The sequence below is a fragment of the Nelusetta ayraudi genome, unplaced genomic scaffold (assembly GCF_046127955.1).
Source record: "Nelusetta ayraudi isolate G7.1 ecotype Tasmania unplaced genomic scaffold, CSIRO-AGI_Nayr_v1 ptg000042l, whole genome shotgun sequence".
NCBI classification, from domain to species: domain Eukaryota; kingdom Metazoa; phylum Chordata; class Actinopteri; order Tetraodontiformes; family Monacanthidae; genus Nelusetta; species Nelusetta ayraudi.
Window position 1 is genome coordinate 9,615,650 of NW_027466092.1, and position 25,033 is coordinate 9,640,682.

Genomic DNA, 25,033 nt, shown 5'->3' on the forward strand with positions numbered 1-25,033 from the left:
AAGGAGACAGCCCACGCAGGCAGGAGAGCGAATAAGGATGAAAGAGCAAAAGAGGCAGAGACGGCAGAGAATGGGAGGGGCCAGGGAGAAGCCCACATGCTTGCACACTTCCTTACGGAAACAAGAGGAAGGGGGAAGAGGGAAGGAGTGGGGCAGTGGGGGCGATAACAAAAACAGCTTGGAGGCTCAAACAGAACGAGGAAAGAGAGAGAAGCGGCAGCGGCGGCTGTGGGGGTGAGAAGTAGCGGGTGGAAGATGATGGAGGCGAGAGAAATGACATACCAGCGACAGGACCGAGCAGGGGATGTGGGAGAGGGAGGGAAGGACGAGGAGGAGGAGGCAGGAGCAGCAAGCGAGACAGACTGCATACTCACAACACATTATGGCTATTATTAGACAGAGAGGAGAGGTGCCTGGGAGGACTCACCACAGGGCGCGACTAGTACCACTACCGAGCCTGAGAACCAGGGACTGATGGAGGGACCGGGTTCCTTCCTGCAAACTCCCCAACACAAGCAGGGAAGGAAAGGAAAGGAAAGGAAAAGAAAGGAAAGGAAAGGAAAGGAAAGACAAGGGGATGCAATAGAAATGAGTGGAAATATAAGGAATGGGAGGAATAAAAACAATGACAAGAAAAGAAGAAAAGGGAGGAGATGAATCAAGGAAAAGAAAGGGATGAGAGAAAGGAGAGGAGACCAAAAGGAAATTGATAAAAAAAAAAAAAAAGGGAGGGAAATTATAAAAAGGAGGAAGTAAAGCAAACAAAATGAAGGGTAGGAAGGAGCAGGAAAATGAGAAAAGAGGGAATGAAAGAGGAAGGAAGGAAAAGAAGAAAGGAGAGGAAAATATGCAAACAAAAGAAAAGGTGGAGCGTAGCTGCCAAACCAGAGGAGCAGAATATTGGAGTGGATGGATGCAAAGCGGCCAGAAATTACAGCGTGCAACATGTTTTTTGTGTGTGTGTGTGTGTGTGTGTGTGCGTGCGTGTGTGCGTGCGTGCGTGCGTGCGTGTGTGTGTGTGTGTGTGTGTGTGTGTGTGTGTGTGTGTGTGTGTGTGCGTGCGTGCGCGCGTGTGTGTGTGTGTGTGTGTGTGCGTGTGTGTGTGTTTCGGGGAGCGTTTCATGTCACACAATCTGCAACGTATTCCAGACATTTTCCTTCCCTCGTCCTCCCTCCTTCCTCTCACCTCATCCTTCGCTCCACTGACTCCAGCCCGCCGCTCTGCGAGAGCCTCGGTGGCAGGCTGTTACTGTTGCCAATTTGTGGCAGCCCCTTCCTCTGCATTTGAAGCCACGAGTACAATTCACCATCCAAAGGCCATTTTGACTGTCCGTTGCCCCTGCCGCTCGTCTCGACTGGCCGGCGTTCCGTGACGGGATGGATTCCACTTGTCCCTTGTAACACTTGATGTTCACCACTGAGTGGGGTCATGCAATTAATTCCTATTTTGATCAAGAAGGCTCTTACCCTCTTGCTCTCTGCGCTGGGAATCTTCAGACATATTCCCCATCCTCTTGCATAATTCTATAAACGACTTTAGTCACTGAGGATGGAGGCTGTGGGGGATTTCGCTACATTCTCACTCTTTTATTTTTTGGGGGGATATTTGTTTTGGTTTTCGGTTTTGTTTTTTAACTAAACCCAAAGAGCTAGAATGGAAATCGAGACGCCCACAATCATAAGTGATTGTTACACAAATAAACTTTCCCAAATGTCTCCTAATCCCCCGTCTTCTGGGTACGTCAGAGAAATCAAGTAGCATTTTTTTTCTCATTCCTTTATTTATTTATTTGCCTTGGACGTGACGAGGAAATAAAGGATGGCGCCTGATTCAAACAGTGTGGAACAGCTGCTCCACCTAGTGGAAGGAGCGAACCAAAGCCGCCCCCCTCAAGAAATGAAATAAAATACCACCATAGAAAGTTTGCTCAGTTGAGGATGCCTGCTTGTCTGTTTGTAATATACTTGTGTTAATTACAGTTGCAATTCAAGTTGCTGAAGGCATCTATGATGAGGGGTTTTCACATCCTTGGACCCCCTGCGTTACACCCCAGACAGGTCTCCCTATGCCGGGAAATCCCTGCAGCTGCTTCCCCTCCCCACCACCACCACCACCACTGCCACCACCTGCACAGCCGTGTCTGCAGCCCGGCTCCCCATCGCAGGAGGAAACTGCTGGGGAAACAGCCACAGGTGCAGCCGGGAGCCCGGCGAGGCACCGACAACAAAGCCACAACCGTGGAGGAGCATCAAGCATCAGGGAGGCTGTCAACACCAGCAGCTGATAGCGGCGGAGGGGTGTCAGCGAGCAGACACAGATACCGGTGCCAAAGCAGCCGAAGGGAAGCGGGGAGGCTGTTTATGCGGCTGCCGCGTTGGAAGGGCAGGAAGACAGATTTGACACCGTCGCAAGCCATCAGGAAGCCTCCTCTGATGGGGCCAGGGTGGAACTAATGGCTTCATAAATATTAAGTGTCGATCCCTTGCACCAGCAGCCTTATGTGATCAATAGTAGCGCATGGGCAAACCTATCATAGCTTCAAGATCACACAAAATAGCAGTAATTGTTGAGATTTGTCGTACGTCTGTTAGTTAGGGTAAAATTCGTGTTCGTGCCGCTTTTCAGATTCTTTGTGCAAATAGGTTTAAGATTAATGCATTTTAACAGGAGAGGATTTTTTTTTTCTTTTCTTTTTTTAATGATTATTTTTTAAGATCTTCATATGTGTTTCCAGGTCCAAGTCCATGCCACTCATGCATCGCAGTTGGATGGTAGTTTAGTTGGAACATCATTTGATTCGTCTCTAATGGCTGTTTCAATCATTACGTGTCTACCTATCTCCTCCGCATTAAAAAAAAAAAAAAATGCATCCTCTGTGCACTCACGAACAAGCCAGAGCCCGGTGGTGCAGACACTCTGCTGTCCTCTAGTGTCTGAGCACGTGCAACTCCTCATTCTTCCTTAAAGGTCCTTAAAGGCAAGCAGGATACACGAAAGGTTTTGTGTTTTGTTTGTTTCTATTGATGCCAGCATTGGGCACGAGCTTTGTCAAAAGCCCTTTGCTGTCAGAGCCTATAGATTGCAAATTGGGCAAGAATCAGGAATCATTGGGTGATCTAATCCCCCAATTCCAACCCCGACTACCGAGTGCCAAGCAGGGAGGCAATGTGTACCACTTTTACAGTCTTTGGTATGACCCAGCTAGGGATCGAACCCACAACCTACCAGTCTCAGGGTGGACACTACCACTATACCACTGAGCTGGATACAAGTTGTATTTCAGAGATCAGAGATCAACAGATGCTGAAATGAAACATGCTGGCACTGTGTTTATCCACCGTGTGTTATTTGTCCAAAATACCTCCATGATTAAAATGGGGAGAAGAAACATGAGGGAGTTTTTGCAGGAAAACACGATTCAGCGTGGCAGGTTTCGCCCTAAACACGCATTTACGAGACAAATCCCATCCAAAGGAATAGAGGAATATAACATTACATAATATGAATAATATATATTATATATACATATTGAAGACCATCAACAGTCCGCCTGTGAATTGTGCAGAAATTGCAATAACCTTTATAAATATTGTATGTATCTGAGACTGATGCTTAGCAATATGGAGACACTCAAACCTGCCAACACAAGGACTTTGTTATTGTGCTCTGTGGAGGCACAGCAGATGGATGTAGACTGAAAAGAAGCAGTGGTTCTCAATCGTCATGATTTATTTTAATATGAGCCTGAGGCCCAGAGTCTCGAGTGCTCAAGTTGAACCAAACTTAACCAATGTACCTTTCCCCCCAAAAGTTAACTGAAAACTATTGGAGTTAGCATTTGATTTTTAAGTTATGTACGTCTACAAACCTCATTCATCCCAGTTTTTTATCTAGAAGAGAAACCAAATGTTTTCTTGTTCCCTTACAGCCTGTCTCTAGTGCATTTTCCTTCACCCAGTGTGACATCAAAAATACTGGCAGGACTGCAATATGTGAATTTAGCAAAAACTATTAATAAAGTGTATTCTTTTTTAGCACTCACTGATGGTTGCCAAACCTGCACTGAAATGGAACTAAATACATAGAAACAAGAGCCGTCTCCATTTGTACCTGACACTTTGGAACGTGGGCAAAACTTTTCCCAAGCTGTTAATGTCGAACAAGTTTCAGAGGCAGTTTATATAAACATATATAACAGACAAAAATAATACATTTTCTAAGACTGTTGTATTACAGTAATTTGAAATTAAATACACAAAGACTTTATTGTTTCTGTAAGTGGGACAAAACGGAAGTCCAACAATAAGATGTCGGAGGAGAACTAAGGAAGTCATAGAACACGGAGTTCTGCAATGTATCAACTGGTGTTTCTTTGGATAATTAATAACCTCGCAAGACAAAAGCTGGTATCCCAAGCAGTTTGACTTTATTGTATCGTCCATGATAATAAATTGTCATCATCATCACCAGGATCACATTAGTTAACAGAGTTATTGCCACCAGATCCATTACCTTCACTCGCATTACCTGACCAAACAAAATCTCTACGTTATATTAAGCAGGCCAGCGACAACAGCAATAATCCAGTGTGATATTGACAATCTCATTATCAGTTGCATGATGATTATCTTAAGTACTGAAGACATTTCTCTGAAACGGGGCAGTGCTCAACCAGGACGCCCATTTGTTTTTGGCATAGCACATCACTGTGTAAGACAATAATGTGTCATATGTGACATTATTGTTCTATATTCCATAGAGGCTGCATGTACATAACATCTACACTGTGGTAACAATTCATTCGCGCCACAGCTCACAAGTAATCCAGCTGCACTAAGTATTTAGCGAGAAAATGCAAAGGAGCGTCCTGAAGCTTTGTCTACTTTGTGGCTGGCGCTAACACACTGACAGGTCAAGTCAGGTGGAGATGCAGCTGCTAGCAGCCTGTCAAATCAAGGACTGGGCATTGGAGGACATTGTCAAGGAACAGGCCACTCATGTGTACACATTTGAAAAGTCAGTTTTGTTTTCTACCTCAAAACATTCTGGTCTCCAAACTGGGACATTATCTTCAAACAATAAAGTATGAAAATATATACTGTACTAGTGATAATCCAAGTCTGTAAGAAGCCAAACCAATTTTAACAGACATTACATTTACCCCGTGAAAGTCTAAACTCTTCACGAGGCACTGAGCCTTCCAGAAGATAATTGCAAAAAATAATAATAATAACAACTCAACATGATTTCATATCCCAGTTTGAGATCTTACAGGTTTCTGATATGTCAAATGACGTACATCCTTCAATTTAAAACCTTTTTCAGATTTACATTCACAACTCCAAATTCCTTGGTTAATCAGGAATAATTTAACGATATTGTGATAAAAATCAAGACATGTTTGGCCAGCCAAGCTTGTTATTGAATTGTTATTTGGATGTTGTTCTTGTTGTCGTTGTTGTTGTTGTTGTTTTGTATGGTCTGTTGTCTTATTGATACATTCATGAGGCTTTCATAATACTTCATAGAGAATGTTATAAATGTTCATAATCCTTTGTGACAACTTAACCCCTAGTGAACCAAACCAAACCAAATCAAACCAAGTTGGATAAGGTTCAGTGGTGGATGTAACGCGCTATAAGATCATCATTCATAATGGTTTATACCTCCATGGCAATAAGGTATGACAATACAGACAATACATTATCCCTTATGATGTGTTGCAGCAGTTCATGTTGCTATTATAACTGGTAGTTATTGTTACAAGGACTTCTGAAATCCTCCATAAACCACCGTTGCCACTTTGCCATGGAGGCTATGCCTTGTGAATGCACTCATCATGTATTACACAACAGACCTAGAAACTTTCTTTCTTTTTTTTTTACGATGTCCTACACGGATCATCAAATCAGTTTCCGCATTGGCAGTGAGATTGTGTTTCATTAAGGCAAAACAAATAAGTCAATAAATACAGAGGATATTAAACAATAACCTGTGCAGTTTTTACACATTTTATGTTATCGATTACTAATACATTTCTGTTTTGTTATGTCTCTGCTTGAGAATAAAAATCCAAATAATGCAGCTGGAATCCATGTGACTTCAAGTCAAACCAACGCAAAACGTGTTCTTTATACAGTGTTTGACAATCTGGGTAAGACTGTTCAACTCAGTCCATGACCACAAGAGAACAGTAACAGCATTGACAACAATACATCGTCATAATCGTAGAGCATCGCATAAGATACTGGAGTGATGAAGCTGATACAAAGGTGGAACGAAACGGAGACAGAATCTTTGTGCTCTGGTGGCCGAGGTTTGGGCGCATGAAATCTGATGTGCATGTCTGAGTGATCTTAAATGTCAAAAGGCAGGAATTCGCCTTTGTCTCTCTTACTTACTTACTTACTTATTTGCTCGCGTGAACAGCCAGAGGATGAGTTACACTGTGGAAACGGAGGCTCAGCCACAAAACCCTGACCTAACGGTGCATTCAGCGCTTGTGGTTATACGTTCAGAAAACATCCACAAAACAGGAGTATGAAAACTAGCTTGATAAGCAACACATTCAGTTTCTAGTGAAAGCAAACACATATCAATTAGCGACAAATCTGGGGCCACATAGCACTGCTCTCTGCATGTTGAGTCAGTCCATGCCACAAACATGGATTTCTTTTGAAAATGAATCCCGCAGTGACTGGGTGTGACACGTGATAAAGTGTTAGGCCACAGAGAGCAGGGCACCGCCTGTGAAAGCTAGCAATTTGTGTCCCTTTGAATATGGTTACCAAGCGGGACTCTGGTTGCAATACATGAGGCTTTGCTCCCACCTAGTGGACACACATACAACTTGCAAGGTTTAACCACAGGCTGGGCACACCATTGAGTGGATTTACCCCAGAGTGTCGAAGAGTGCTGTTCATTAAAAATAAATAAATAAATAAATAAATAAATACAAAAAAAAAAACACACATACATACATACACACATACATACACAAAAATAACATACAAAACACAAAAATGGCCTAAATAAATCAATATTATTTTGCTCCCAATGAAGAAAATCCTCTTGTTTAGGGTCAATGTTTTATCTACCAGTAATGAGTTAAAGCACTGACTTTTTTTTTCTTTTTTAGTTTTTTTTTCTCTCTTTCTTGGTCTGCTTTGGCATTTAAATGGTTACTAGTGCATGACTGAGATCTCAAGTCGACATGGGAGAGAAGCATCAGCCGAGGTCAGACTCCTCGGCAAACGAGTTGGCAACACTGGACACAAAAAGGCAACTAAGCAGGTAAGCTCCATGCTGTTCGTATCAAGACACAGAATATGTGGGGCTAATACGGATGTCAGATTGTTGTTGCTGTGTTCGAAAACAGGATGCGTGCTCCAACATGCAAGCACAACCGACGGGAGAGCCTGTTTGCGTATGAAACGTCAGCGCAGCAGCATCAGCAGACGCATTCTGAGAGAATCAAACGCTGCGCCAATGATCAGTTACGACATGAGTGAAGACACTTTTTTTCTGCGTTGGAAGTAAAAAATAAGTAAATACATTTGGGTACAAAGACCAAATAAAACTAAAAGTACAGTGTAAGACATTTCAAGCATACAAAGGCAATTGGATTTCACTACAGCGACCTGAAATAATGTTACTCAAGTATGTCGATGGTATAAAAGTAGCAAATGTCCGACTGAGCCTCATTGTGCCGCAGCATTGACGTGGAGAAGCAGCTAACAGCTAACCTAGAGCTCACGACAGGTGACTTCCAGGTGAAGCGACGGCTTCCCGGCTAAACAGAGAATACACAGCCACCTGACTGGACCTTTCAAGACATTATATGTGTGTATATATATTATCTGTACAATCAAGCAACAAAGAGTGTGACTGAGAGTTTGTGAGAGCAGCAGCTTGAGATGAGATCAGACAGACGCAGACGTGTGTGCTCAGTGCTTCTTAGTGCTTCTTTTTGTTGAGGGAAAATTAACGCTGACCATTTCATCCACGAGTCAAGAAATAATGATCGAAGAGTTGTAAAAAATAATTGTCTATTAATCTCCACTTTTCCGCTCTTCCTCGTCGCCCCCTCCGGTGGCTGGAGACGCCTGTCCCCTGTTTTGCGTTCGCATCCAGTCACTTTTTTTCTTTGCACTCTTGAGTTTTCATGGAAAAGCTGTGGAACAATCCGAGAGCCAGCGTTGGCATGAGCGTGAATCTGTGTCAGGGTGTGTGCGTGTCTTACACACCAAAACCAGGTCAGCGGCGCTCTTGCTCCACTTGACGTGTCTGGAAAGCCCCTGAATCCTCTTTTTGGAAGATCGCCCGGTTTTTGTCAACATCTCCTCCACACCTCTCTAGAGCGTTGCTCACGATCTGTTTTCACCAAGAGCTATCACTTTTTTTTTTTGTTGTCATTTTTCTGCTGTGCTTCCAAGTGTCCAGAGTGAGCAGACAGAAAATGAGGGAGGTCCTAGCGGTCTCAGCAAAGCGGCAGAGGTCTCCTCTTAAGGCCCGTGTGCAGGGAAGGTCAAAGGAACGTTTTTTGGTAACTACTCTGGCTTGCTATGCTACAGGTTCGGTGTACTTGGTTTATTTGTTTGCGCCAAAGCACCGCACTAGTGTGGTCTGTGCCAACTGCCTCTCCCTGGACTTTGTTTTCTGTGGTTCACATTCCAACTCTAAAAGTGGGACGGATGAACCGTGACCTTGTCTACATGTGTCTTAAAAATGGAAACTGCCGTCGAGCGATGGGGCATCACTACTCTGTTTGGCATTCATCGAAAGAGAGTATTTGCTTATTCTACTACATTGCATATTAATATCCTGCAAAAGGGAGGTAATGGTATCTGGCCAAACTCATGCCGTCAAAGGGCTGCTGCGTGTTCTGGCTCAATGCCACTGGATTTCTCTCTCTTTTTTTTTAGTTTGTTAAATAATGCAAATCCCTAAAACAGTCATCTGCATAAAAGTGCAAAGCAATCTAAGAGACTGGTTATTAAGCTTGAGAGCCCAGGTTTAGTTTTCCATGCAGCACAATAATATGGGCATTTATGAGTCTAAGAAATAAGGTTTTCATATAGTATTCTGATACAAGGTACATTGAAATTAGACTTTTTTGTGACTTGTGTCAGTTTTCTACCCTTTATGGTGGACAAGCTTTGGACAGCACAGCAGTTGTAACCTGGCATGCCAGATGGAGCGTTTCCTTAACCAGTTGGATCCATGGAAGCCATCCATGTGGTCACATCCCACTGAAAACATTTGGATGCTGACTGAACGGTCCTGCTGCTGCATGCTGTCAACAACAAAAAAGGCTTTAGTGTCGCTCCTCAATTAGCCTGAGAAAGCCTCTTGCTAAAACTGCAGCAACTCGAGCGACATGCTAAGTTAGCGCTCAGAATTAGCAGCAGCAGCTAAACTAGCAGCTGCCTCGTGAACGTCTTGTTCATCCTCATGGTCTTCCTTTTTGTTGTGCTTTCATCGCAGCTAAAAGGGAGCCGACTGATGCAGGGTTACAACAGCTGTGCGCTTTCAAAGACAGGCCAACATCCCTCCAAAACTTGCCTATCGCACAGCCACCAGGGTTTCTTTGAGGTTTACCCTGCGTGTTTTGGCACCACGCCGGCACTGACTGAATTTCACACGGGAGGAAAATATCCAGTTTATAAAATCTGATCCCAGGGAAGAAAGCCTTTGCCTACAGGAAGCATAATGTGCGGCATGAGGCGAGATGAAATGTGATCTCAGCATTTCCAGGGGCGGGGAGAGGTGGATCATGTAACAGCCTCCTTCGAAGCAGAGCTACGCACCAGAGGGAGGAGAGAAGAGGGCAAATAAAGGAGGCCGTCAATTTATTTTGGGACAACGCCGTCGCATCTCGCTGATCATAAGACGTGCGCTAATCACCGACTGAGACCGACCTGGTGCTGCTGCAAGGCTCACAAGTAAATATTCACCCTGTGACTCGAAAGGTCGAACTTGGGGGAAATGTGATGACTCGGGGGGGGGGGGGGCAGCGGGGTGAGGGGGAGGAAGCGCTTCTCCTCCGTTTAGGTGTTCATTTTATACACAGCTCCACATCATGGAATGATAGCGGTGAAAAGTGAAGAGATGTATGCACAGTTACCAATGGTTTGTACAAAGCTAACCGGAAATTTGAGCCTTCTTCCAAAAATAAGGCCAGAATTATGTCTATGCTTTTGAATGTCCCAGTTGGAGCATTTTGCTGGGACAGCCGTGAGAGGAGCTTCCCTCTCAGGGTCTTGGGTGTATTTGCCTGGTCATTGCTGTGCTGCACATCCAACTGTTTGACATTCCCTCTTCAACTTCACCTCAAGTATGAAGAGGTTATTTCAAATTTTTACATTTTTATTCCTTAAATAAGTCCTGATTTCAGCTTCTGCCTGTTTGCTTCTCCCTTGAAATTGAGGGGAACCTGAAGCCAACACAGTTCAGCCGGTTCTGCTGTCTGCTGCCCACCATCTCCACCCTGTTAATGGGAGCCTCGACGTGCCTCCCACCTCCTGTCTTGCATAGATATAATCTCTACCTGTTTATGCCCTTTTTAGCATTGTCACGTGGAGATGGCGACATCTCAGTTAATTCTGCTTATTTTTCGTTACTTTTCATTTAGGTTTCCGTATGTTGGAGAGCCTCTTTTTCTCATCGGCCAACTTGTTTCTTTCAGCCTCTTCCTGTTTCTCCCGTCATCTACTTTCCCCTCTGATGATCTTTTCTCCTCTCCTTGTTTCTGCACGGACCTTCTCGTGCTTCATCTCGTTTCTTCACGGGATTCACAAGTCGTCTCCGGCGTGGCAGCTCTCCTCTCCGTGTATGATGAGGACGGGGAAGAAGAACGCTTCCTGGTAGGAGGGGGGGCGCTCTCTTCCTGCTCCTCCTCCTCCTCCTCCTCCTCCTCCAACACCTTCGCCCTCCCTCGCCTCGCCTCCCCCTCCTCCTCCACTGTCTTGCGCCGCCTCTTCGTCTCCCTCTTGGCCTCCCCTCCCTCTGTCCTCCAGCCTCCTCACCTCCTCTTCCTGCACCTCCTCCTCTTCCTCGTCCTCATCCTCCTCTCCATCTAGCACTGCCCGGGTCTCCTCGTTGTCTTGCCTTGAACCCAACCCCAGGAAGCCTCCACCTCCTCCACCACCTCCTCCTCCCCCACCTCCTCCATCCTCCCTGCTTCCCCCCAGCCCTCCTCCCATGCTCCTTGAGTGAAAGAGGCTGTTCTGGCGCCCTCCCCCGAGCCTCCCCAGCGAGAATCCACTCCTGCTGAGCACCAGCCGGCCCCCCACGCCTCCTCCGCCCTGCCCCGCCGCTCTGATCCCCGCCACGGTGGCGTTCAGGAGCGCCGTGGTTCCCAGCGAGGCCCGTAGCCTGGACGGAAGACTGGAGCTGGACGTGGTTCTCCGGCATCGGGGGCAACTCTGGAGAAGATAGGTCGAGTTGAAGACCATGGGAAGAGCCAGAGGAGGAGGGTTGGTGCCCTGACTGGGAGCGATGCCCGGTGGCCCGGAAATGGGCGTGGAGGCGTTTGGATGCGGCCCCCCGCCCGAGTCCATGTCCATAAGTAGGGCTTCAGAGTAGCTGGGCACCATCTGTTGGTTGCAGCGGATGTGCCACTCCAGTTCTGTCATGTCCACCGTGTTGACCCGCGAGATGGCTCTGTAACTCGTCCCATTTAGGCCGATGCCGATCCCTCCCGGGTGCACTCCATTTTCAGTCACTCCCTCCGTCCCTCCGTCCCCTCTCCCACCCGGCCCGCCGCCGCCTCCTCCCCCGCCGTCCTCGTCCTCCCCGAACAGCTTCTCCACGTGGTAGTGGACGTAGGCCGTGCGGTACTCGGACACGACCCGCAGCGGCCACGAGAGCAGAAACGCCGAGGCCAGCCAGAAGACTCGGTGCCGCGAAAACCACGGCTGATGGGTGGGATCCGGGAAGGCCAGGATGTGCTCGCGGAAGTCCACGTTCTTCAAGTGCATCCCCTCCCTGGCCTCCATGTAGTCGTCCAGGCCCTCGTTCTCCCCAAAGAAGCGCGCTCGCTATGAGTGACAGAAAGGAGACAGATTGCAGTGGAGGGAGTGACTAGGAAACTATTTCTGAAGCCAAGACGCAGCCTTTAAATACATCACACACATCAGATGTGTTTCCAGCCAGTGAACACACTAGCAAAGACCAAGTAGAGTTTTGTTAATCACGGTCTGTGCTAAGATCATGATATTCAAGTGCAAACTAAGGAAGAGAAGAATTCAAGCAGTGAAAAGGCAAAAACAGACAGGATTGTCTGCAGTCCAGCGCAGTATTTAGGGAAACCCCTTTTTATATTTTAGGGCACTGCTGGATGGTCTTCCTTGAAAAATGGTGGCACAAGATGGCAGTTTATAAGGAGCAAGACCCTTATTGCTCTATGTATATTCTTATACACATAAGAACTGTCTTAGTTATGCAATAAACATAATTCAGAAAAAATAAATTATGTTTATTGCACTTTGAGTATGCACTTTTATTATTGTATCCATGGGCAGTATGTTAAAATTTAACTGATTTAAAAAAAATCATAAAACAAAAAATGGCAAAAGGTAAAAGAAGGTGAACAAACCCCACAACAAATTTCCTACCTGGGTGAGGTAGGCAGCCTCAGCACGTGCACTGGAAAAGCTAGGGAATACAACGACAAGACAAGTCTTTCAAAGACACTTTTAAAAAACACTTTCCAAGCCGTTCTACACTTGTTTAGACCAGGGTCTCACCTGAAACACTTAGTGAAACGGAGGCGAACAGCAGGGTGCAACTGAAGGTCGAGCAGCTCCTTGGAAACGTCTTTGACGCCGTAGCGAGCGTAGTCGAACTCCGAGCTGGAAGCGTGAGTATTCACCCGCTCGTGGTAGACCTGGGAAGAAGATGTGTGGATGTACAGAGTGCATGAGAACCAGAGGGGAAAACACTTTGACCTGGTATGTTTGAATAGAACGTGTTTACATGGACACATAAAATATAGATGTGTTAAGCGTAGAATTGCTTAGTGTGACATCAAAATAAATGACAGTGAAAGTGTTGCTGTGTGGCGTGCGTCAGTTCACCTGCGTGGTCGTGTACGCGTCTCCGTTGCGGTATCGTGTCACCTGTCTGGTCCTCCTCACATAGTGGTAGCTGATGGCTTTCCACCAAATGCAGGGTGTGGCCTGCTGAAGCCTCTGCACGCGCTCATAAACTTCCTGAATCAAGGATTAATGACACGATCAGACAACGATGAAAATCATATATTGCCTCTTTAACCCGTACATACCAGGGTCTTTTCTTAAGACCCCACAATATGTTGTATCAATCCAAGTTTATACACCATTTAAAAGAGATTTTTCAACGGTTTTCCATCATATAAAGTAATCAAAGATACAACAGCAAAAGCAAACACAGTCAGGAAGTTTGTCTGTAAGACTTCGGTAAAATTTCAAACTTTGGTCTAATCTATGGTTGTTTCTTTCATCTTGTCCCTTTTATGAATGCTAATTTTAGTTTAGTTTAGGAAAACTTTAGAATGTTGTTTTCAAAAGGGACAAACCACATGCATGTACTGCAAGGGGTTCAAAACACTTCTCATTTTATTTTTGTGGACAGACGTTGGTCCCATTTTTTGGATGCAAGCACAATAGCTAATCAAATTAATTATTATTATTATACACAGCATATTTATGAGCATGTCGCGCATGTATAATAACATTCTTCCCATATCAGCCGTAGTTTCCTGTGTTTTGCTGTGAGTTACTAAACAGCTTTTCAGCTGCACTAAGCAAAGACTGCAGCTGACATTGTCCCCAACAAGTACCTGAAATTCAGCGTTGGCCAGCATTGCCGTCTTGGAGAAGCAGTGCCAGCACTCCACTAGGTAAACCACATAGAGCATTGCCAGGAAGGCCAGAGGGATGTAGACATAGCCGCTGTAGCACGGGCTCTCCGGGTGCAGGATGTCGTTAGAGTAGGCCACAGAGGTGGTGTCTACGTCGGCGCTGGCGGACGAGATGAAGATGTCCACGCGGCCAAGAGCACACCAGGCGAGCGTTGCAAAACAGCCGTACATGAGGAGGGTCAGGAGGAGGCACTTCCAGTGGGACTCCCGACACAAGGAGGAGCCCAGAGACTGCTGGACTGGTCGTTGCTGTGTGGGGACAGAGGAAGACAGAGAGAGGATGTCAAGACAACACACTGAAGAACGGCATGAGTCTGTCAGAATAAAAGGGGAGTAAACACACCAAAATGACAATGACACCAAATGTTATTGCAGTTAAAATCAGTTATTGGAATCAAGAGTTTTGCATTGATTGGAGGTTCGTTGTGGAATCTGCAGGATTGATCACCTGCCCGCACAACTTGACTTTTAACATGTGGTCCAGTCCTTTCTTTAAGGAAATAGTTTGGGATCACTACACTTCAGGTTGTCACACAACAACACTGACACATTGGCTCACCTTGGTTTTGTGTCCATATAATTTTTCCAGCCTTCTAACTGGCCAGTTGTTGAAATGTACAAAAAAAATCTTTGAGCAAAGTTAGCTGAGACTAATTTAGTCGTCTTATTTTGTCTTATTAACAATGAAAAACAAAATGAACAAAATGCCTCAAATTTGTTTCTACTATCGTTTCTAGCTTTCTGTTTAAGGCCTCCTGCAGGTTGGTTTGAGCACTGTTCCTTTGTTGGTCCTTCAATATGCTTGAAGGGGACAAGGACAGAGTGGCTCTGAGGTGATTGAGATGGTTGAGGATTTTGTTGGACACCTTAGGAGAGGTATCACTGCCCTTCGTGGCAAACAGTTGCTTTGTAGAACTGGGGATTTTTCACATATTTTTCACATTTTTTTCTTTAAAAAAAAAAGTGGAGCAAGCACAAGAAGTAGATTGTATAAATGCAATATGCACACTGCTTGAAGGTTGGAGGTTCTGTGTATTCAGAAATATTTTTCCGTACCTTGGTTATAAATAGTTACTGTTGCCACGTTCAAAGTCCCTTAAATCCCCGTTGGTCGCTGATGCTCAGTTTGAGCTTCAGCGTCTACAAAACATACGTCTACAAAACCGTCTACATGCCCAAAAGCACTGACTAGCTGCCATGTGATTGGCCGATAAGCTATTTGTGTTAACAAATAAAGAACGTGAGTGGCACAACACCTGGCGGAACCCTTCGTGGGTTTTTAATAACGTTAATCTTCCCCTTTGGTAAACGGTGCTAAGATAGCTGAGGTCTTGACTAAGAGAAGCCATTACAGTAATCCCATCGCCATCATACCATTAGTATTGCATATTAGAGAGACACACACTGTTTATGGCTCTCTGTAAGTGCACCCTTTAACATGGCCTCACTTGCACTGTGAGAACATCATATTACAGTGCACTCAGATACACACGGGCATTGGATACACAGACATAAATGGTCTAATGTGGCCCCTCTTCTCTCTCTCTCTCTCCCACTCTCTCTCCCTCCCTCTCTCTCTCTCTCTCTATCGCACTCACATCTATCTGCGCACACGCACAGCATGCACATTTTCAAAATTGTAATGCAGCCAGCGGCGAGTATATGTGAATAATTTAGACGGGAACGACGCTTCTAGACCGTTCCACAGCTGACTGTCTCCGTTCAAATGTCGGCAGGGTATCACCGTCGTGTGAATGAAGGACGGAGGGATGGAGGGAGAGAAGCGGCGCAAGGAAAAAAAATAAACAAAACCACCACAACTCTAATGTACGTAGCATGTTGGCGTAAATCCACCCCCAAAATGATCCACCCTGTTTTATGAGCGCTTACGACATGTGCACGCGTTTCACTCTCTGCATCGTTGTCGTCGGCCTCTTGTGTTATGCGACAAACAACGAACACAGCAGATGACCGAGACATAAAGAAGGATGAGATGACACCGGCGTCCTGTCCTTCCCTCGTCCAGTACCAACCCCCAGCCCTCCAGTGCAGCTACAATCTGCTATCCACTGGCACATTTGACTAACTGCACTGCAACGCACACACACACACACAATGCCTTGCTGCTGTACGTCAAGGGCAAGCAGTGAGAGGCAGTGAAGGGCACAGAGTCTCCACCGGTCCAGCATCTTTTTCTGCCAAGGCAATAAAACACCTGAGAGCTCAGAGATCCAAATAAAAGACATAAGGGACGGCCAATCTCACTTTTGCTCCCGACGCCTCTGAAAGGCACTGCAAAACAACCTGAAAAGACAGGTTGTGATGAATACAAAGTTGATCACACTTATTCCTTCAAACCTGGGGCAGCTTCATGCAACGTTAAGGGCCCTGTATGATTCCTGATTGACTTTATCAGTGTTTGAAAGCAAACATGTTCGCAGCCACTCAATTAAAACTATAAGAGAAAAAACAGATTGCCCATTCTTTAATTTTTCAGGTACGTGCACTTTTCAGAAAGTGAAATTTCCCTTTTGTGATGTCACAAAGGGCCCTGCTCTCTCTAACTGGTTAGTAACCACACCTCGGTGTTTTTCTTCACCCTTCCTTGTGTGACTTGGTGTTGCAGTGGTGATGGGGTGTGGGTTCAATGCAGCTTTTCAGTGTTGAGCTTCCATGTTGTCGCTGTGTCTGTGTGGGTTCTCCCCAGGTGCACCGGCTTCCCCCACCACACAGAGATAAACACATTCAATTAATGATCAACTCTAAATTGTCCATGAGTGTGAGTGTGGGTGTGTGTTGTTTGTCTCTGTATGAGGCTCTGTGATGAACTGCCGACTTGTCCAGAGTCCATGTGCTCTGCCTTGGTCCCATGGCCAGGATATCCCTGCAACTCCCAGTACAGGAGAAGCAGCGACACAATAAAATGGATGGATAGATGTTTGTGTCCCATGCAGCAAAGCATCAATTTCAGCAGGAAGCTGAAGCCACGGGGTTTTTTGTTTGTTTGTTTTTTGCAGGGAATGGTACAGAGGGCTGCAGATGCTATTTTCAGGAGCTCTGTGGAGTTTTATGGATAATTAATTGCGCAAAGTTGTCTCACTTGAGTCTGGAATCAAATATAAATAACAAATCAAATAGACTGTTTTATAAGCCTCTAACCTTAATACCAACTGAATTGTGAGACAGGGCATGACAGGGAATTATAAGTATTTGACTTGATGTGATAATTGGGACGTCGAGGTGAAAGACCAGCGGGGAGGGTTTTACATGGAAATTTAAGTAATACATGAGAAAATGTCAATAATAGAAAGAAGTAATAATTAAAAAAATTTTTTTTTTTTGACTAACCGCCCGATGCTTCATTTGAAAACATATGAGCAATACCAAAGGTGCCCCTTGAATTTTCCTCTCTTCTGTGTGCCCATTCTGTGCACATCCGCCTTTCCGTTTCTTATGTAATCTTTTATCTCCTTTCCTGAATCTTCCCCTCCCACCTCTTTAGCATTTACTCGCAGGTCCCGATGCAAGTCTCTCCTCCTCTCTGTCTCCTCTCTGTTACATCCTCTCTGAAAGTCTCTCCCTAAGTGGATTGATTGGGGCTAAAAGTGTAGCATGAGGCAGGGAGCGGCAGAGGCTGAGGGAGGGACGGAGGGAGGGAGGGAGGGTGGGGAGGGGGAGGTGCACGAGGAGCACGAGGGAGACGGTCATGAACTTTTCATGAATGTAAGTATGAAAGGAAGCAAAAAGGAGGCGGGGAGGGCCAGTGAAGGGATGGCGGCAGCAAGCAGCAGACTTTGCTCCTCTTGCTCCTCTCCGGGGAGCCCTGCTGCCAAAACCAGCCGCCTCTGCTTCAGCTCCAGCTCCAGCTCCAGCTCTGTCTGCCATTACCTGCTGCCTCTTTCACTTCACAGCGCACAAAAACCACAGCACACTACCTGATCCTGAACATTAACGTGTGGCATGAGCGGCTCCAGCGTGCACAGGTAAAGATTAGATCTCCTCCTATACTGCGCCAGTGGGGGACGGCGCCACGCTAGCAGTGCATTCAGCACCACATCCATCATCGGGCTGAAATGGCCCTCGCAGGTTATAGCGACGGCACTTTGTCAGATATGAGCCTCGGGGGCAATTTTGAAGATGGCCGAGATGCTGCTGGAGGTGAAACCTCACCATTACAGTTCACGATGCCCTGATCCAGCACTTTTTTATTAGGCTCATACTAATGAAAAATGTGGTACGCTAACGTAACTCACCTGCTACAACAGGAGAGCCAGTCTTGTTCATGCATTTTTTTGAATCGTGTGAAACTTACTAGGCATTCCAATTGCATTTACAAAGAAACAACAACTGCTGGACCATAGTCAGATCATAACATACAGACCAGCCAATTGATTTTCTGCAATGAGAATTATATCAATGCAATGCCTTTAATTGCAGCAGTCATAGATAGATATGGATCATGTGATCAGATATTTCCCTCGGTGTGAATATGGAACAAACAGCGTGGCACAGGGGTGGGCAAACTGTTTGACTGGCGGAGACACAGTGGGTTGTAAAATGTGCCAGAGGAGCAGGAGCAGCAGCATGAACAGATGGATGGCGTGTTTTGGTGAGCCACTTGATAGGGGGAAAATCTATCATGGGATATCTAGAAACATGTTGCTTTTAATGACAATTGAAAATGAACTAAAGCAAAGTTGCAACCACATCTGGCCCACGGTATTTAGCTCTTTACTGAAATTCAATTAAAACTCTTTAAAAAAAAAATGGATGAAATAAAGCTATTTTATGACTCACTATTAATATAATTTCTTCAAGTTCAGCAGGCCGGATTAAAAAGCTTAACGGGCCGCACTTGGCCCCCGGGTCGTAGTTTGCCCATCACTGGTGTTGCAAAATAAATACATTTATAATAAATAATAACTCTGTCAAGGTTACTGAATCTCATGCTCTTGTTTTTTAAAGCTGAAATAACACAGCAAAGGCCTCAAACTATAAAATGTGATCTTGTTGGGTTTTTTTGTGAAACCTTAATTATGCACAAAAAAGTGCACAGAAAGCACCTTGACCTCAACATCTTACCTGGATATGTTCCAAATATAAATGGGTTCCAACACCTTTCTAACCCAGACTACCACACTGAACAGGATGCATCCTGACTGAACAACGTGTTTCCTCAAAAAACAACAGATTCCCAGTGTGGATTTTTGGCTGTGTCACGATCCTAACACAATTTACGCAGAGCCTCGGCTCTCGTGTCGGGCTGTAACAGATCAGAAGAGAAACTCGCTCCCCCTGAAATCATTATGAGAAGAAACCTTTATCATCCAGACTGAAAGGGTGTCAGCTTTCATTTTTTCACACTTTAAGTTTGGGCTGCTTGGCTTGAAAGCACTTAGGACAAAGGTTTGCACAGAACTAGCGGTTGTCACATGACAACGTCTACATCTCTTCGAATATTTGCTTTCTGTGTCATTAAATATAAATGTGGAAAGCACATAGCCTTCATCTCAAGTTGGTTTGTTTTGTTTTGTTCTGCAAGTTTTGGGGGGTTGTTTTAGAGCTTTTGCACAGGTTTGAGGACACCCTGTATCCCGGTTTTTCCCTCCAACTGCAACTGACATTATAAGGATTTGCTTCAATCAGTGAACATCTCCGTATTCAGCGTATAACCTGGTGTTCTGTAACCTGGTCTTGGAGCAATACATGATACAATGTCGTGATTTTTTTCTGATAATTGTTTTATCAAGTTTTGGTTGGAGACATCACATTTAGTGATCACTGATTTAACTGACCAAAACATTAATATCAAGAATGCATAATTTCTCCAGCTATTATATATACACATTATTTATATATTCCATTCGAAATATGTGGATATACAAACCTATTTAGAAACAATGTGCCACTAAAAATATCTCTCTTTAATAATGCAAATGACACAGAAAAAACTGGAGAGGCGAACATTTGAGATGCTGCACCCAGCAACTGTTTGACAATCATGACGTTTCATTAGAACGTCTGCAATTTCCTGCAGAGCAGCACAGGAGGTGACAGAGGCTTTGTTTAAATCCTCACCTTGCATTAAAGTGCCTGACAGAAAAGAAAAAAAAAAACATCCACTGCTCCGTCTCCCTGCCTGCTCACACGGATTCAGCTGGCTAGGTGGAACTGGAGTGGCTATAATTAGCAATCGTGGCATGTGGGTGGCAAAAGAAGTGAGGAAGTGAGGACAGGAAAAAGTGAAGCCTGCGGTGCAATGTTAAAAGAAACAGAGTCGTTTCAACACAGTGAGATCATTGCGGATGTCATCTGCAACAGCGAACACACAGTCAGCACTTTGAAAAAATGACTTGTCATCATGAGCTCATTGCACTAAACCCAAGTCATGTTTGCTACAATTATTTTCTTTTATAGTGTGATTAGGGAGAAACAATTATTCACCTACAACCACAATAAGCAGGTCCTACATAGGCTAATAATGATAAATATTAGTGAGAAAGATGCTGACAGCTTATCTCTATTTAGATGCTTTACAGCAGATAGTAAACATCACATTTATTGAACTTAAGTACTGAGAGCTTAGAAAACAGCAGCAGTACTTTCAATTTTAATTTTGTGAAAGGTATAAATGGGATTAATAATACTTGTTTACTTCATTATATACTTTTTCAAAATTGTGAAATTGAAAGTGTGTGATTTGTATGCACTGACCAATTAAACTATGACAATGTAGATTTACTGAGACAGACATCATTTCCTACATTAAGCAGCAGCGGTCATCCAATACCACCCGTCTGATTTCAATTGTGCATCAGATTAGAATATGGGAAGGTGTCATTTGAAACTTCTTTTTTTTTTCAGACGAGGTGTGTAAATGTAAATTCTCATATTTCTGATGTGACTTTTACCTAATTTTCCTGTGCAGCAAGTAACATTTTAAAAACAATCATCCTGGTTTACCGGGACTAATCTAAACTGTCTCGCATGTTAACTATTCAGAACAGTTTACAGCTTGGACAAACTCGGTGCAGCAGACTACTTAAGGTCACTCACGGCCATCTTTAACAATACCCAGATTTCATGCTTCCACTCACTGCCTGTAATATAAAAGAATCTGGGTCGATTCATTTGGCCTCAAGCACTAAAACTCTAGTGAAATCTTGTTCGGTCTGAGAGTCTGAGTCTAAAATGTGAAACATCGAGTTAAGAAAAATCTCTATATTTTTGACTTTGCTGAACAGCCTGTGCATGTGTGCGCCAATGGAGTGGCTTGAGTAAAGTGAGCTAGCGTTTTAGAGAGCAGAGCGGGAATGATGGAGCCTCAGAACACAAATCTAAAACAGGAAACAGCCTGAAAGGAGAGAGGTATGAGGAGGCATGGAGGCAGACGAGGACTGAATTCACTGCTTGATATGGCAGCGACTGCACTGCAGCAGAGTAGAGGAACGATGTGAAAGCCATCATTTAGCAGCTTTATCACTCCACATATTAAACATCCAGGCCTTTCAATTAAAACAGATTAGACACCTTTGAGCAGTGAGGCCGCTGCAGCCAACATTAAGGCTTAGTGGAATTAAACTAGTGAGGGAGGAAAGTTTTATCAATGTCACCTATGCCAAAATGACACCAGTCAATAAATTAAGCAGCTAATATAATCATCATCATCATCATCATCATCATCATCATCATCATCATCATCATCGTCACCATCATCATCACAACCATGAGAGATCTCTGTGCTTTGATGATAAAAATGAACAGATTCCCAATTCTAGGTTTGTGATTACAACAACAAAACTTGACAACTGCATACAATCACTCAGACACAATCTAACAAAACATGTAGGGACATGCAACAATGCAGTTCAGCTCACTCCTCGACATCTCCAAGCGCAGCTATTGATACTCACTGTTGAGCAAGATACTTTTTGGGAACTAGTTTGCAAAATTGTCATTTCAGATCTTTACTGTGTCTCTGCTCAGAATTACCAGAAATTAAAAAGTCAATATTTTAGATACCACTTAACAGAGAAATGTGGTAAAATAAATGCTTCTCGGGGGCTGAGCTTTTGTGGTGCGACAAATGGCACAGATACAGTGACTCCCATGGGTTCGTGACAACACCTCCACAATGGGGAGTCTTCTTGTGAGGGATGTATCATCTCATGGCCAAATGCATTATTATCTCCTTCAAAGTGAATTGAACATGTACCATAAAAGCCTCAGTTTAAGTTAAGAACAAGCTTTTTAATGGAAAGAAGTGAACAGAGGGCTAAGTAGTTGTTTTTCTGGTGATCAATGGAGGTTTTTTGTTTGTTCCTTTTTGGTCAAGTCAACCTTTTAAGTCTGAAAAAGGAAGTTCTAAAAATAAACTATTCAAGCTAGTTTTCTTTGCAAGAACTTTACTGCAAAAATATTAGACGTCAAGAGAGGATTCTTAGGGGGATTTGTGGTATGTTTAATCACCAGAAGATTGTTTCATGGTAATTAGTGATGTCATACTTCTTTCGCGCTCTCTCTCTCTTCCCCTCTGTGTGTGTGTGTGTGTGTGTGTGTGTGTGTGTGTGTGTGTGTGTGTGTGTGTGTGTGTGTGTGTGTGCACCAGTATTGTCAGCTGTCAAACGCGCATACTGGAAACAAGCTTCACCCAGTAGTAACACATCACAGGCTCGTCGCATCGACACCGTGTCTCAGCTTCTTGTCAGTTCCCTCCCCTCTGTGTTTACCTAAACACAGCACAAGCCCTGCTCTCCATTCACATCAAAGCTCCTGCTTGGTGTCCTTGCACTGGCACCAGGCATTAAGGAGCGGGGAGAAAACGTGACTCCCTCCAGCGAAAACAACGTCAAACGCATGTTTTGCCACTGAACGAGCAGGAGTCGGCTGCGCGACGCGCTGTTTGGAAGCTGCAGAGTTCCCGAGTCTAAACCACGCACAGTGTTCGTGCAAAAACACAGAGACGAGACGCCAAACAAGCGTGTTGAGCGTCCTTCCCTCACCTGCTCTCGTCCTGACCCTTCCTCCAAAATGGGCTCTTCTGCGGCGGCAGTCTCCTCCCCCGTCTGCATCTTCCTCCTCGCTTCCTTCCTTCCCTTTAGAACCGGGAGCAGGCGGCTCCCACCCCGGCCGCGTCCGAAGGCAGGGACCTGCCCGGCGGAGCGAGCTCGGTCACCCCATCCGCCGCAAGTCCGTATCCGATGTCACGATGGCGGGGCCTGCGGCAAATGAGCGGCATCTAATTCGAGCGTCGGTAACACCTGCGAGCCAACGCCGCCGTCGTCGGTCCGTCACCGAGCACCGCTCAGCGCTGCGCAGCGTCCCGCTCCATCGTTCAACCTCCCCGCGGTCGTATACGCCGGTGACCGGCCACTGAAGAGCCAGAGAGGCCGCTGCCCCCCTCTCCACCTCCTCCTCCTGCGCGTCACGCCGCCTCTGCCTCTCGTGATGATGCTCGTCTGGGAGGAGAGAGAGAGAGAGAGAGAGAGAGAGAGAGAGTGTGTGTGTGTGTGTGTGTGTGTGTGTGTGTGTGTGTGTGTGTGTGTGTGTGTGTGTGTGTGTGTGTGCCTGCGCGCGCGCGCGAATGTGTGTTTGTGTGTGCGCACGTGTGCGCGCGTGACCGACAAGCCCAAGGAGAGCCAAGCAAAGCCGAGGACCCACCGAGGGGGGCACGCCACGGCACGAGCCAGGGGTGTGGATGGAGGGAGGCGGGGAGGCTCTTGGGGACCACCGCGCGCGGTCAGTGCTCGAGGTTGCCTTGATGATTGTTACGCAAAAGTGCGCGAGGAGCGTCACTCTGTCGCAGGATTCACTTCGGAGCAGTTTTGGCGTAAGCGATCACGTGAGTTTTGAGTGCGCGCCTCCATCACGCTGCCGACCCTCGCGATAACAAGGTGATGACAGCCGTGGAAAGTGACATTCACGGCTGTCAGTGCCCCTGAAGGCAACACACGTTTACGATTGGAAATGACTCGTTTGCGTTCGTCCTCAGGTCTTCCCAATTTGGGATCAATAAAGTACATAGATTATATTCCATTCTGTGAAACTCTGTCACCAGGTGCTGCCTTTTACATTTATTGTAAGCCTTCAGGCTAGTAGGCATGTGGGTACCGGGACTGTCTGCATGGGATACTTACTTCAAAATATTAATTCGTTTACCAAATAGGCGAAATATTGGTCCAAACTGTTTTAGGCTGCCTCGGAGTGAATTTAAATACTGAATCGGCTGTTATAACAATGTTCCTTTTTTTGTGTGTGTTGCTTTGCAAAAGGCATGGCTTCAAAAAGACATGTGGGACTTTTTGTTGGCAAGAAATCTATGAGGATAAAAAGCCAAAATCATCAAAGTGACATGGGGAGAGACAACTGGTCATTTGGCACTCATTAGCCTGCATGCTGCTATGTGTCATGGTGTCCTATCTAACCCTCCTAATCTAGAAGGACTGTGCCTTGGTTTGATATCTACTAGTATTCTTATCATATCTAGGTTTAACGATTTGATTTGTCCTCATTAATGTTATTGCACTGTCATCCTTTTATATATTTTATTTGTATTTATTTATTATTTATCACACTGAATAAGATTACCCCGTGGATCATTGTTTGTCCCATGAATTAGGTTTTGTGACACACCAATTTTTAGTATACAAGTGTTCAGATACACTCTGGGTGCCGATAAAAAAATGAAATGAAATAAAAATATAATAATCAAAAATCCATCATGCTTTTGTCAATGAGTTAAATTGTATTTTAACCTGTTTTTATTTCTTGTCTATCTTTTGTGGTTTTGATTATATGTTTAAATTTTCTTTTTCATTGTATGGGGACCACAGCCTGAAAGGCACCTATTAATAAAATGTCTCATTAGTAGTAGTAGTAGTAGTAGTAGTAGTAATCGTAGACTATTATCAGTACTTCTACTAGTAGTGGTAGTAGTAGTCGTTGTCGTCATAGCAGTACTAAGTAGTGTTTCCCTTGTATTCCTTACAGGATTGCAAGGAAGACCTTTGTTCTAAATGTATAAATGTCTACACGACAAAATGAAATGCCAGCAATATTATTTCTTTTGATTGATAAAACTGCATATTCTATCTGCAACAAATTACACTTTTTGAGGGAAGATGTGTGTG

General features: G+C 44.9%; 1 protein-coding gene across 1 annotated transcript; it reads right to left on the reverse strand.

The window, feature by feature from the left end:
* Positions 1 to 10,670: 10,670 nt before the first annotated feature.
* LOC142893516 (transmembrane protein 151A) lies at positions 10,671 to 24,217 on the reverse strand. Its single transcript, XM_076034156.1, has 6 exons — positions 22,907 to 24,217; positions 13,824 to 14,153; positions 13,081 to 13,215; positions 12,751 to 12,890; positions 12,619 to 12,658; positions 10,671 to 12,042 (listed from the first exon to the last, which is right to left on the reverse strand). The coding sequence occupies exons 1-6, from the start codon at positions 22,973 to 22,975 to the stop codon at positions 10,795 to 10,797; spliced, it is 1,962 nt and encodes a 653-aa protein (XP_075890271.1). The 5' UTR covers positions 22,976 to 24,217; the 3' UTR covers positions 10,671 to 10,794.
* Positions 24,218 to 25,033: the final 816 nt, after the last annotated feature.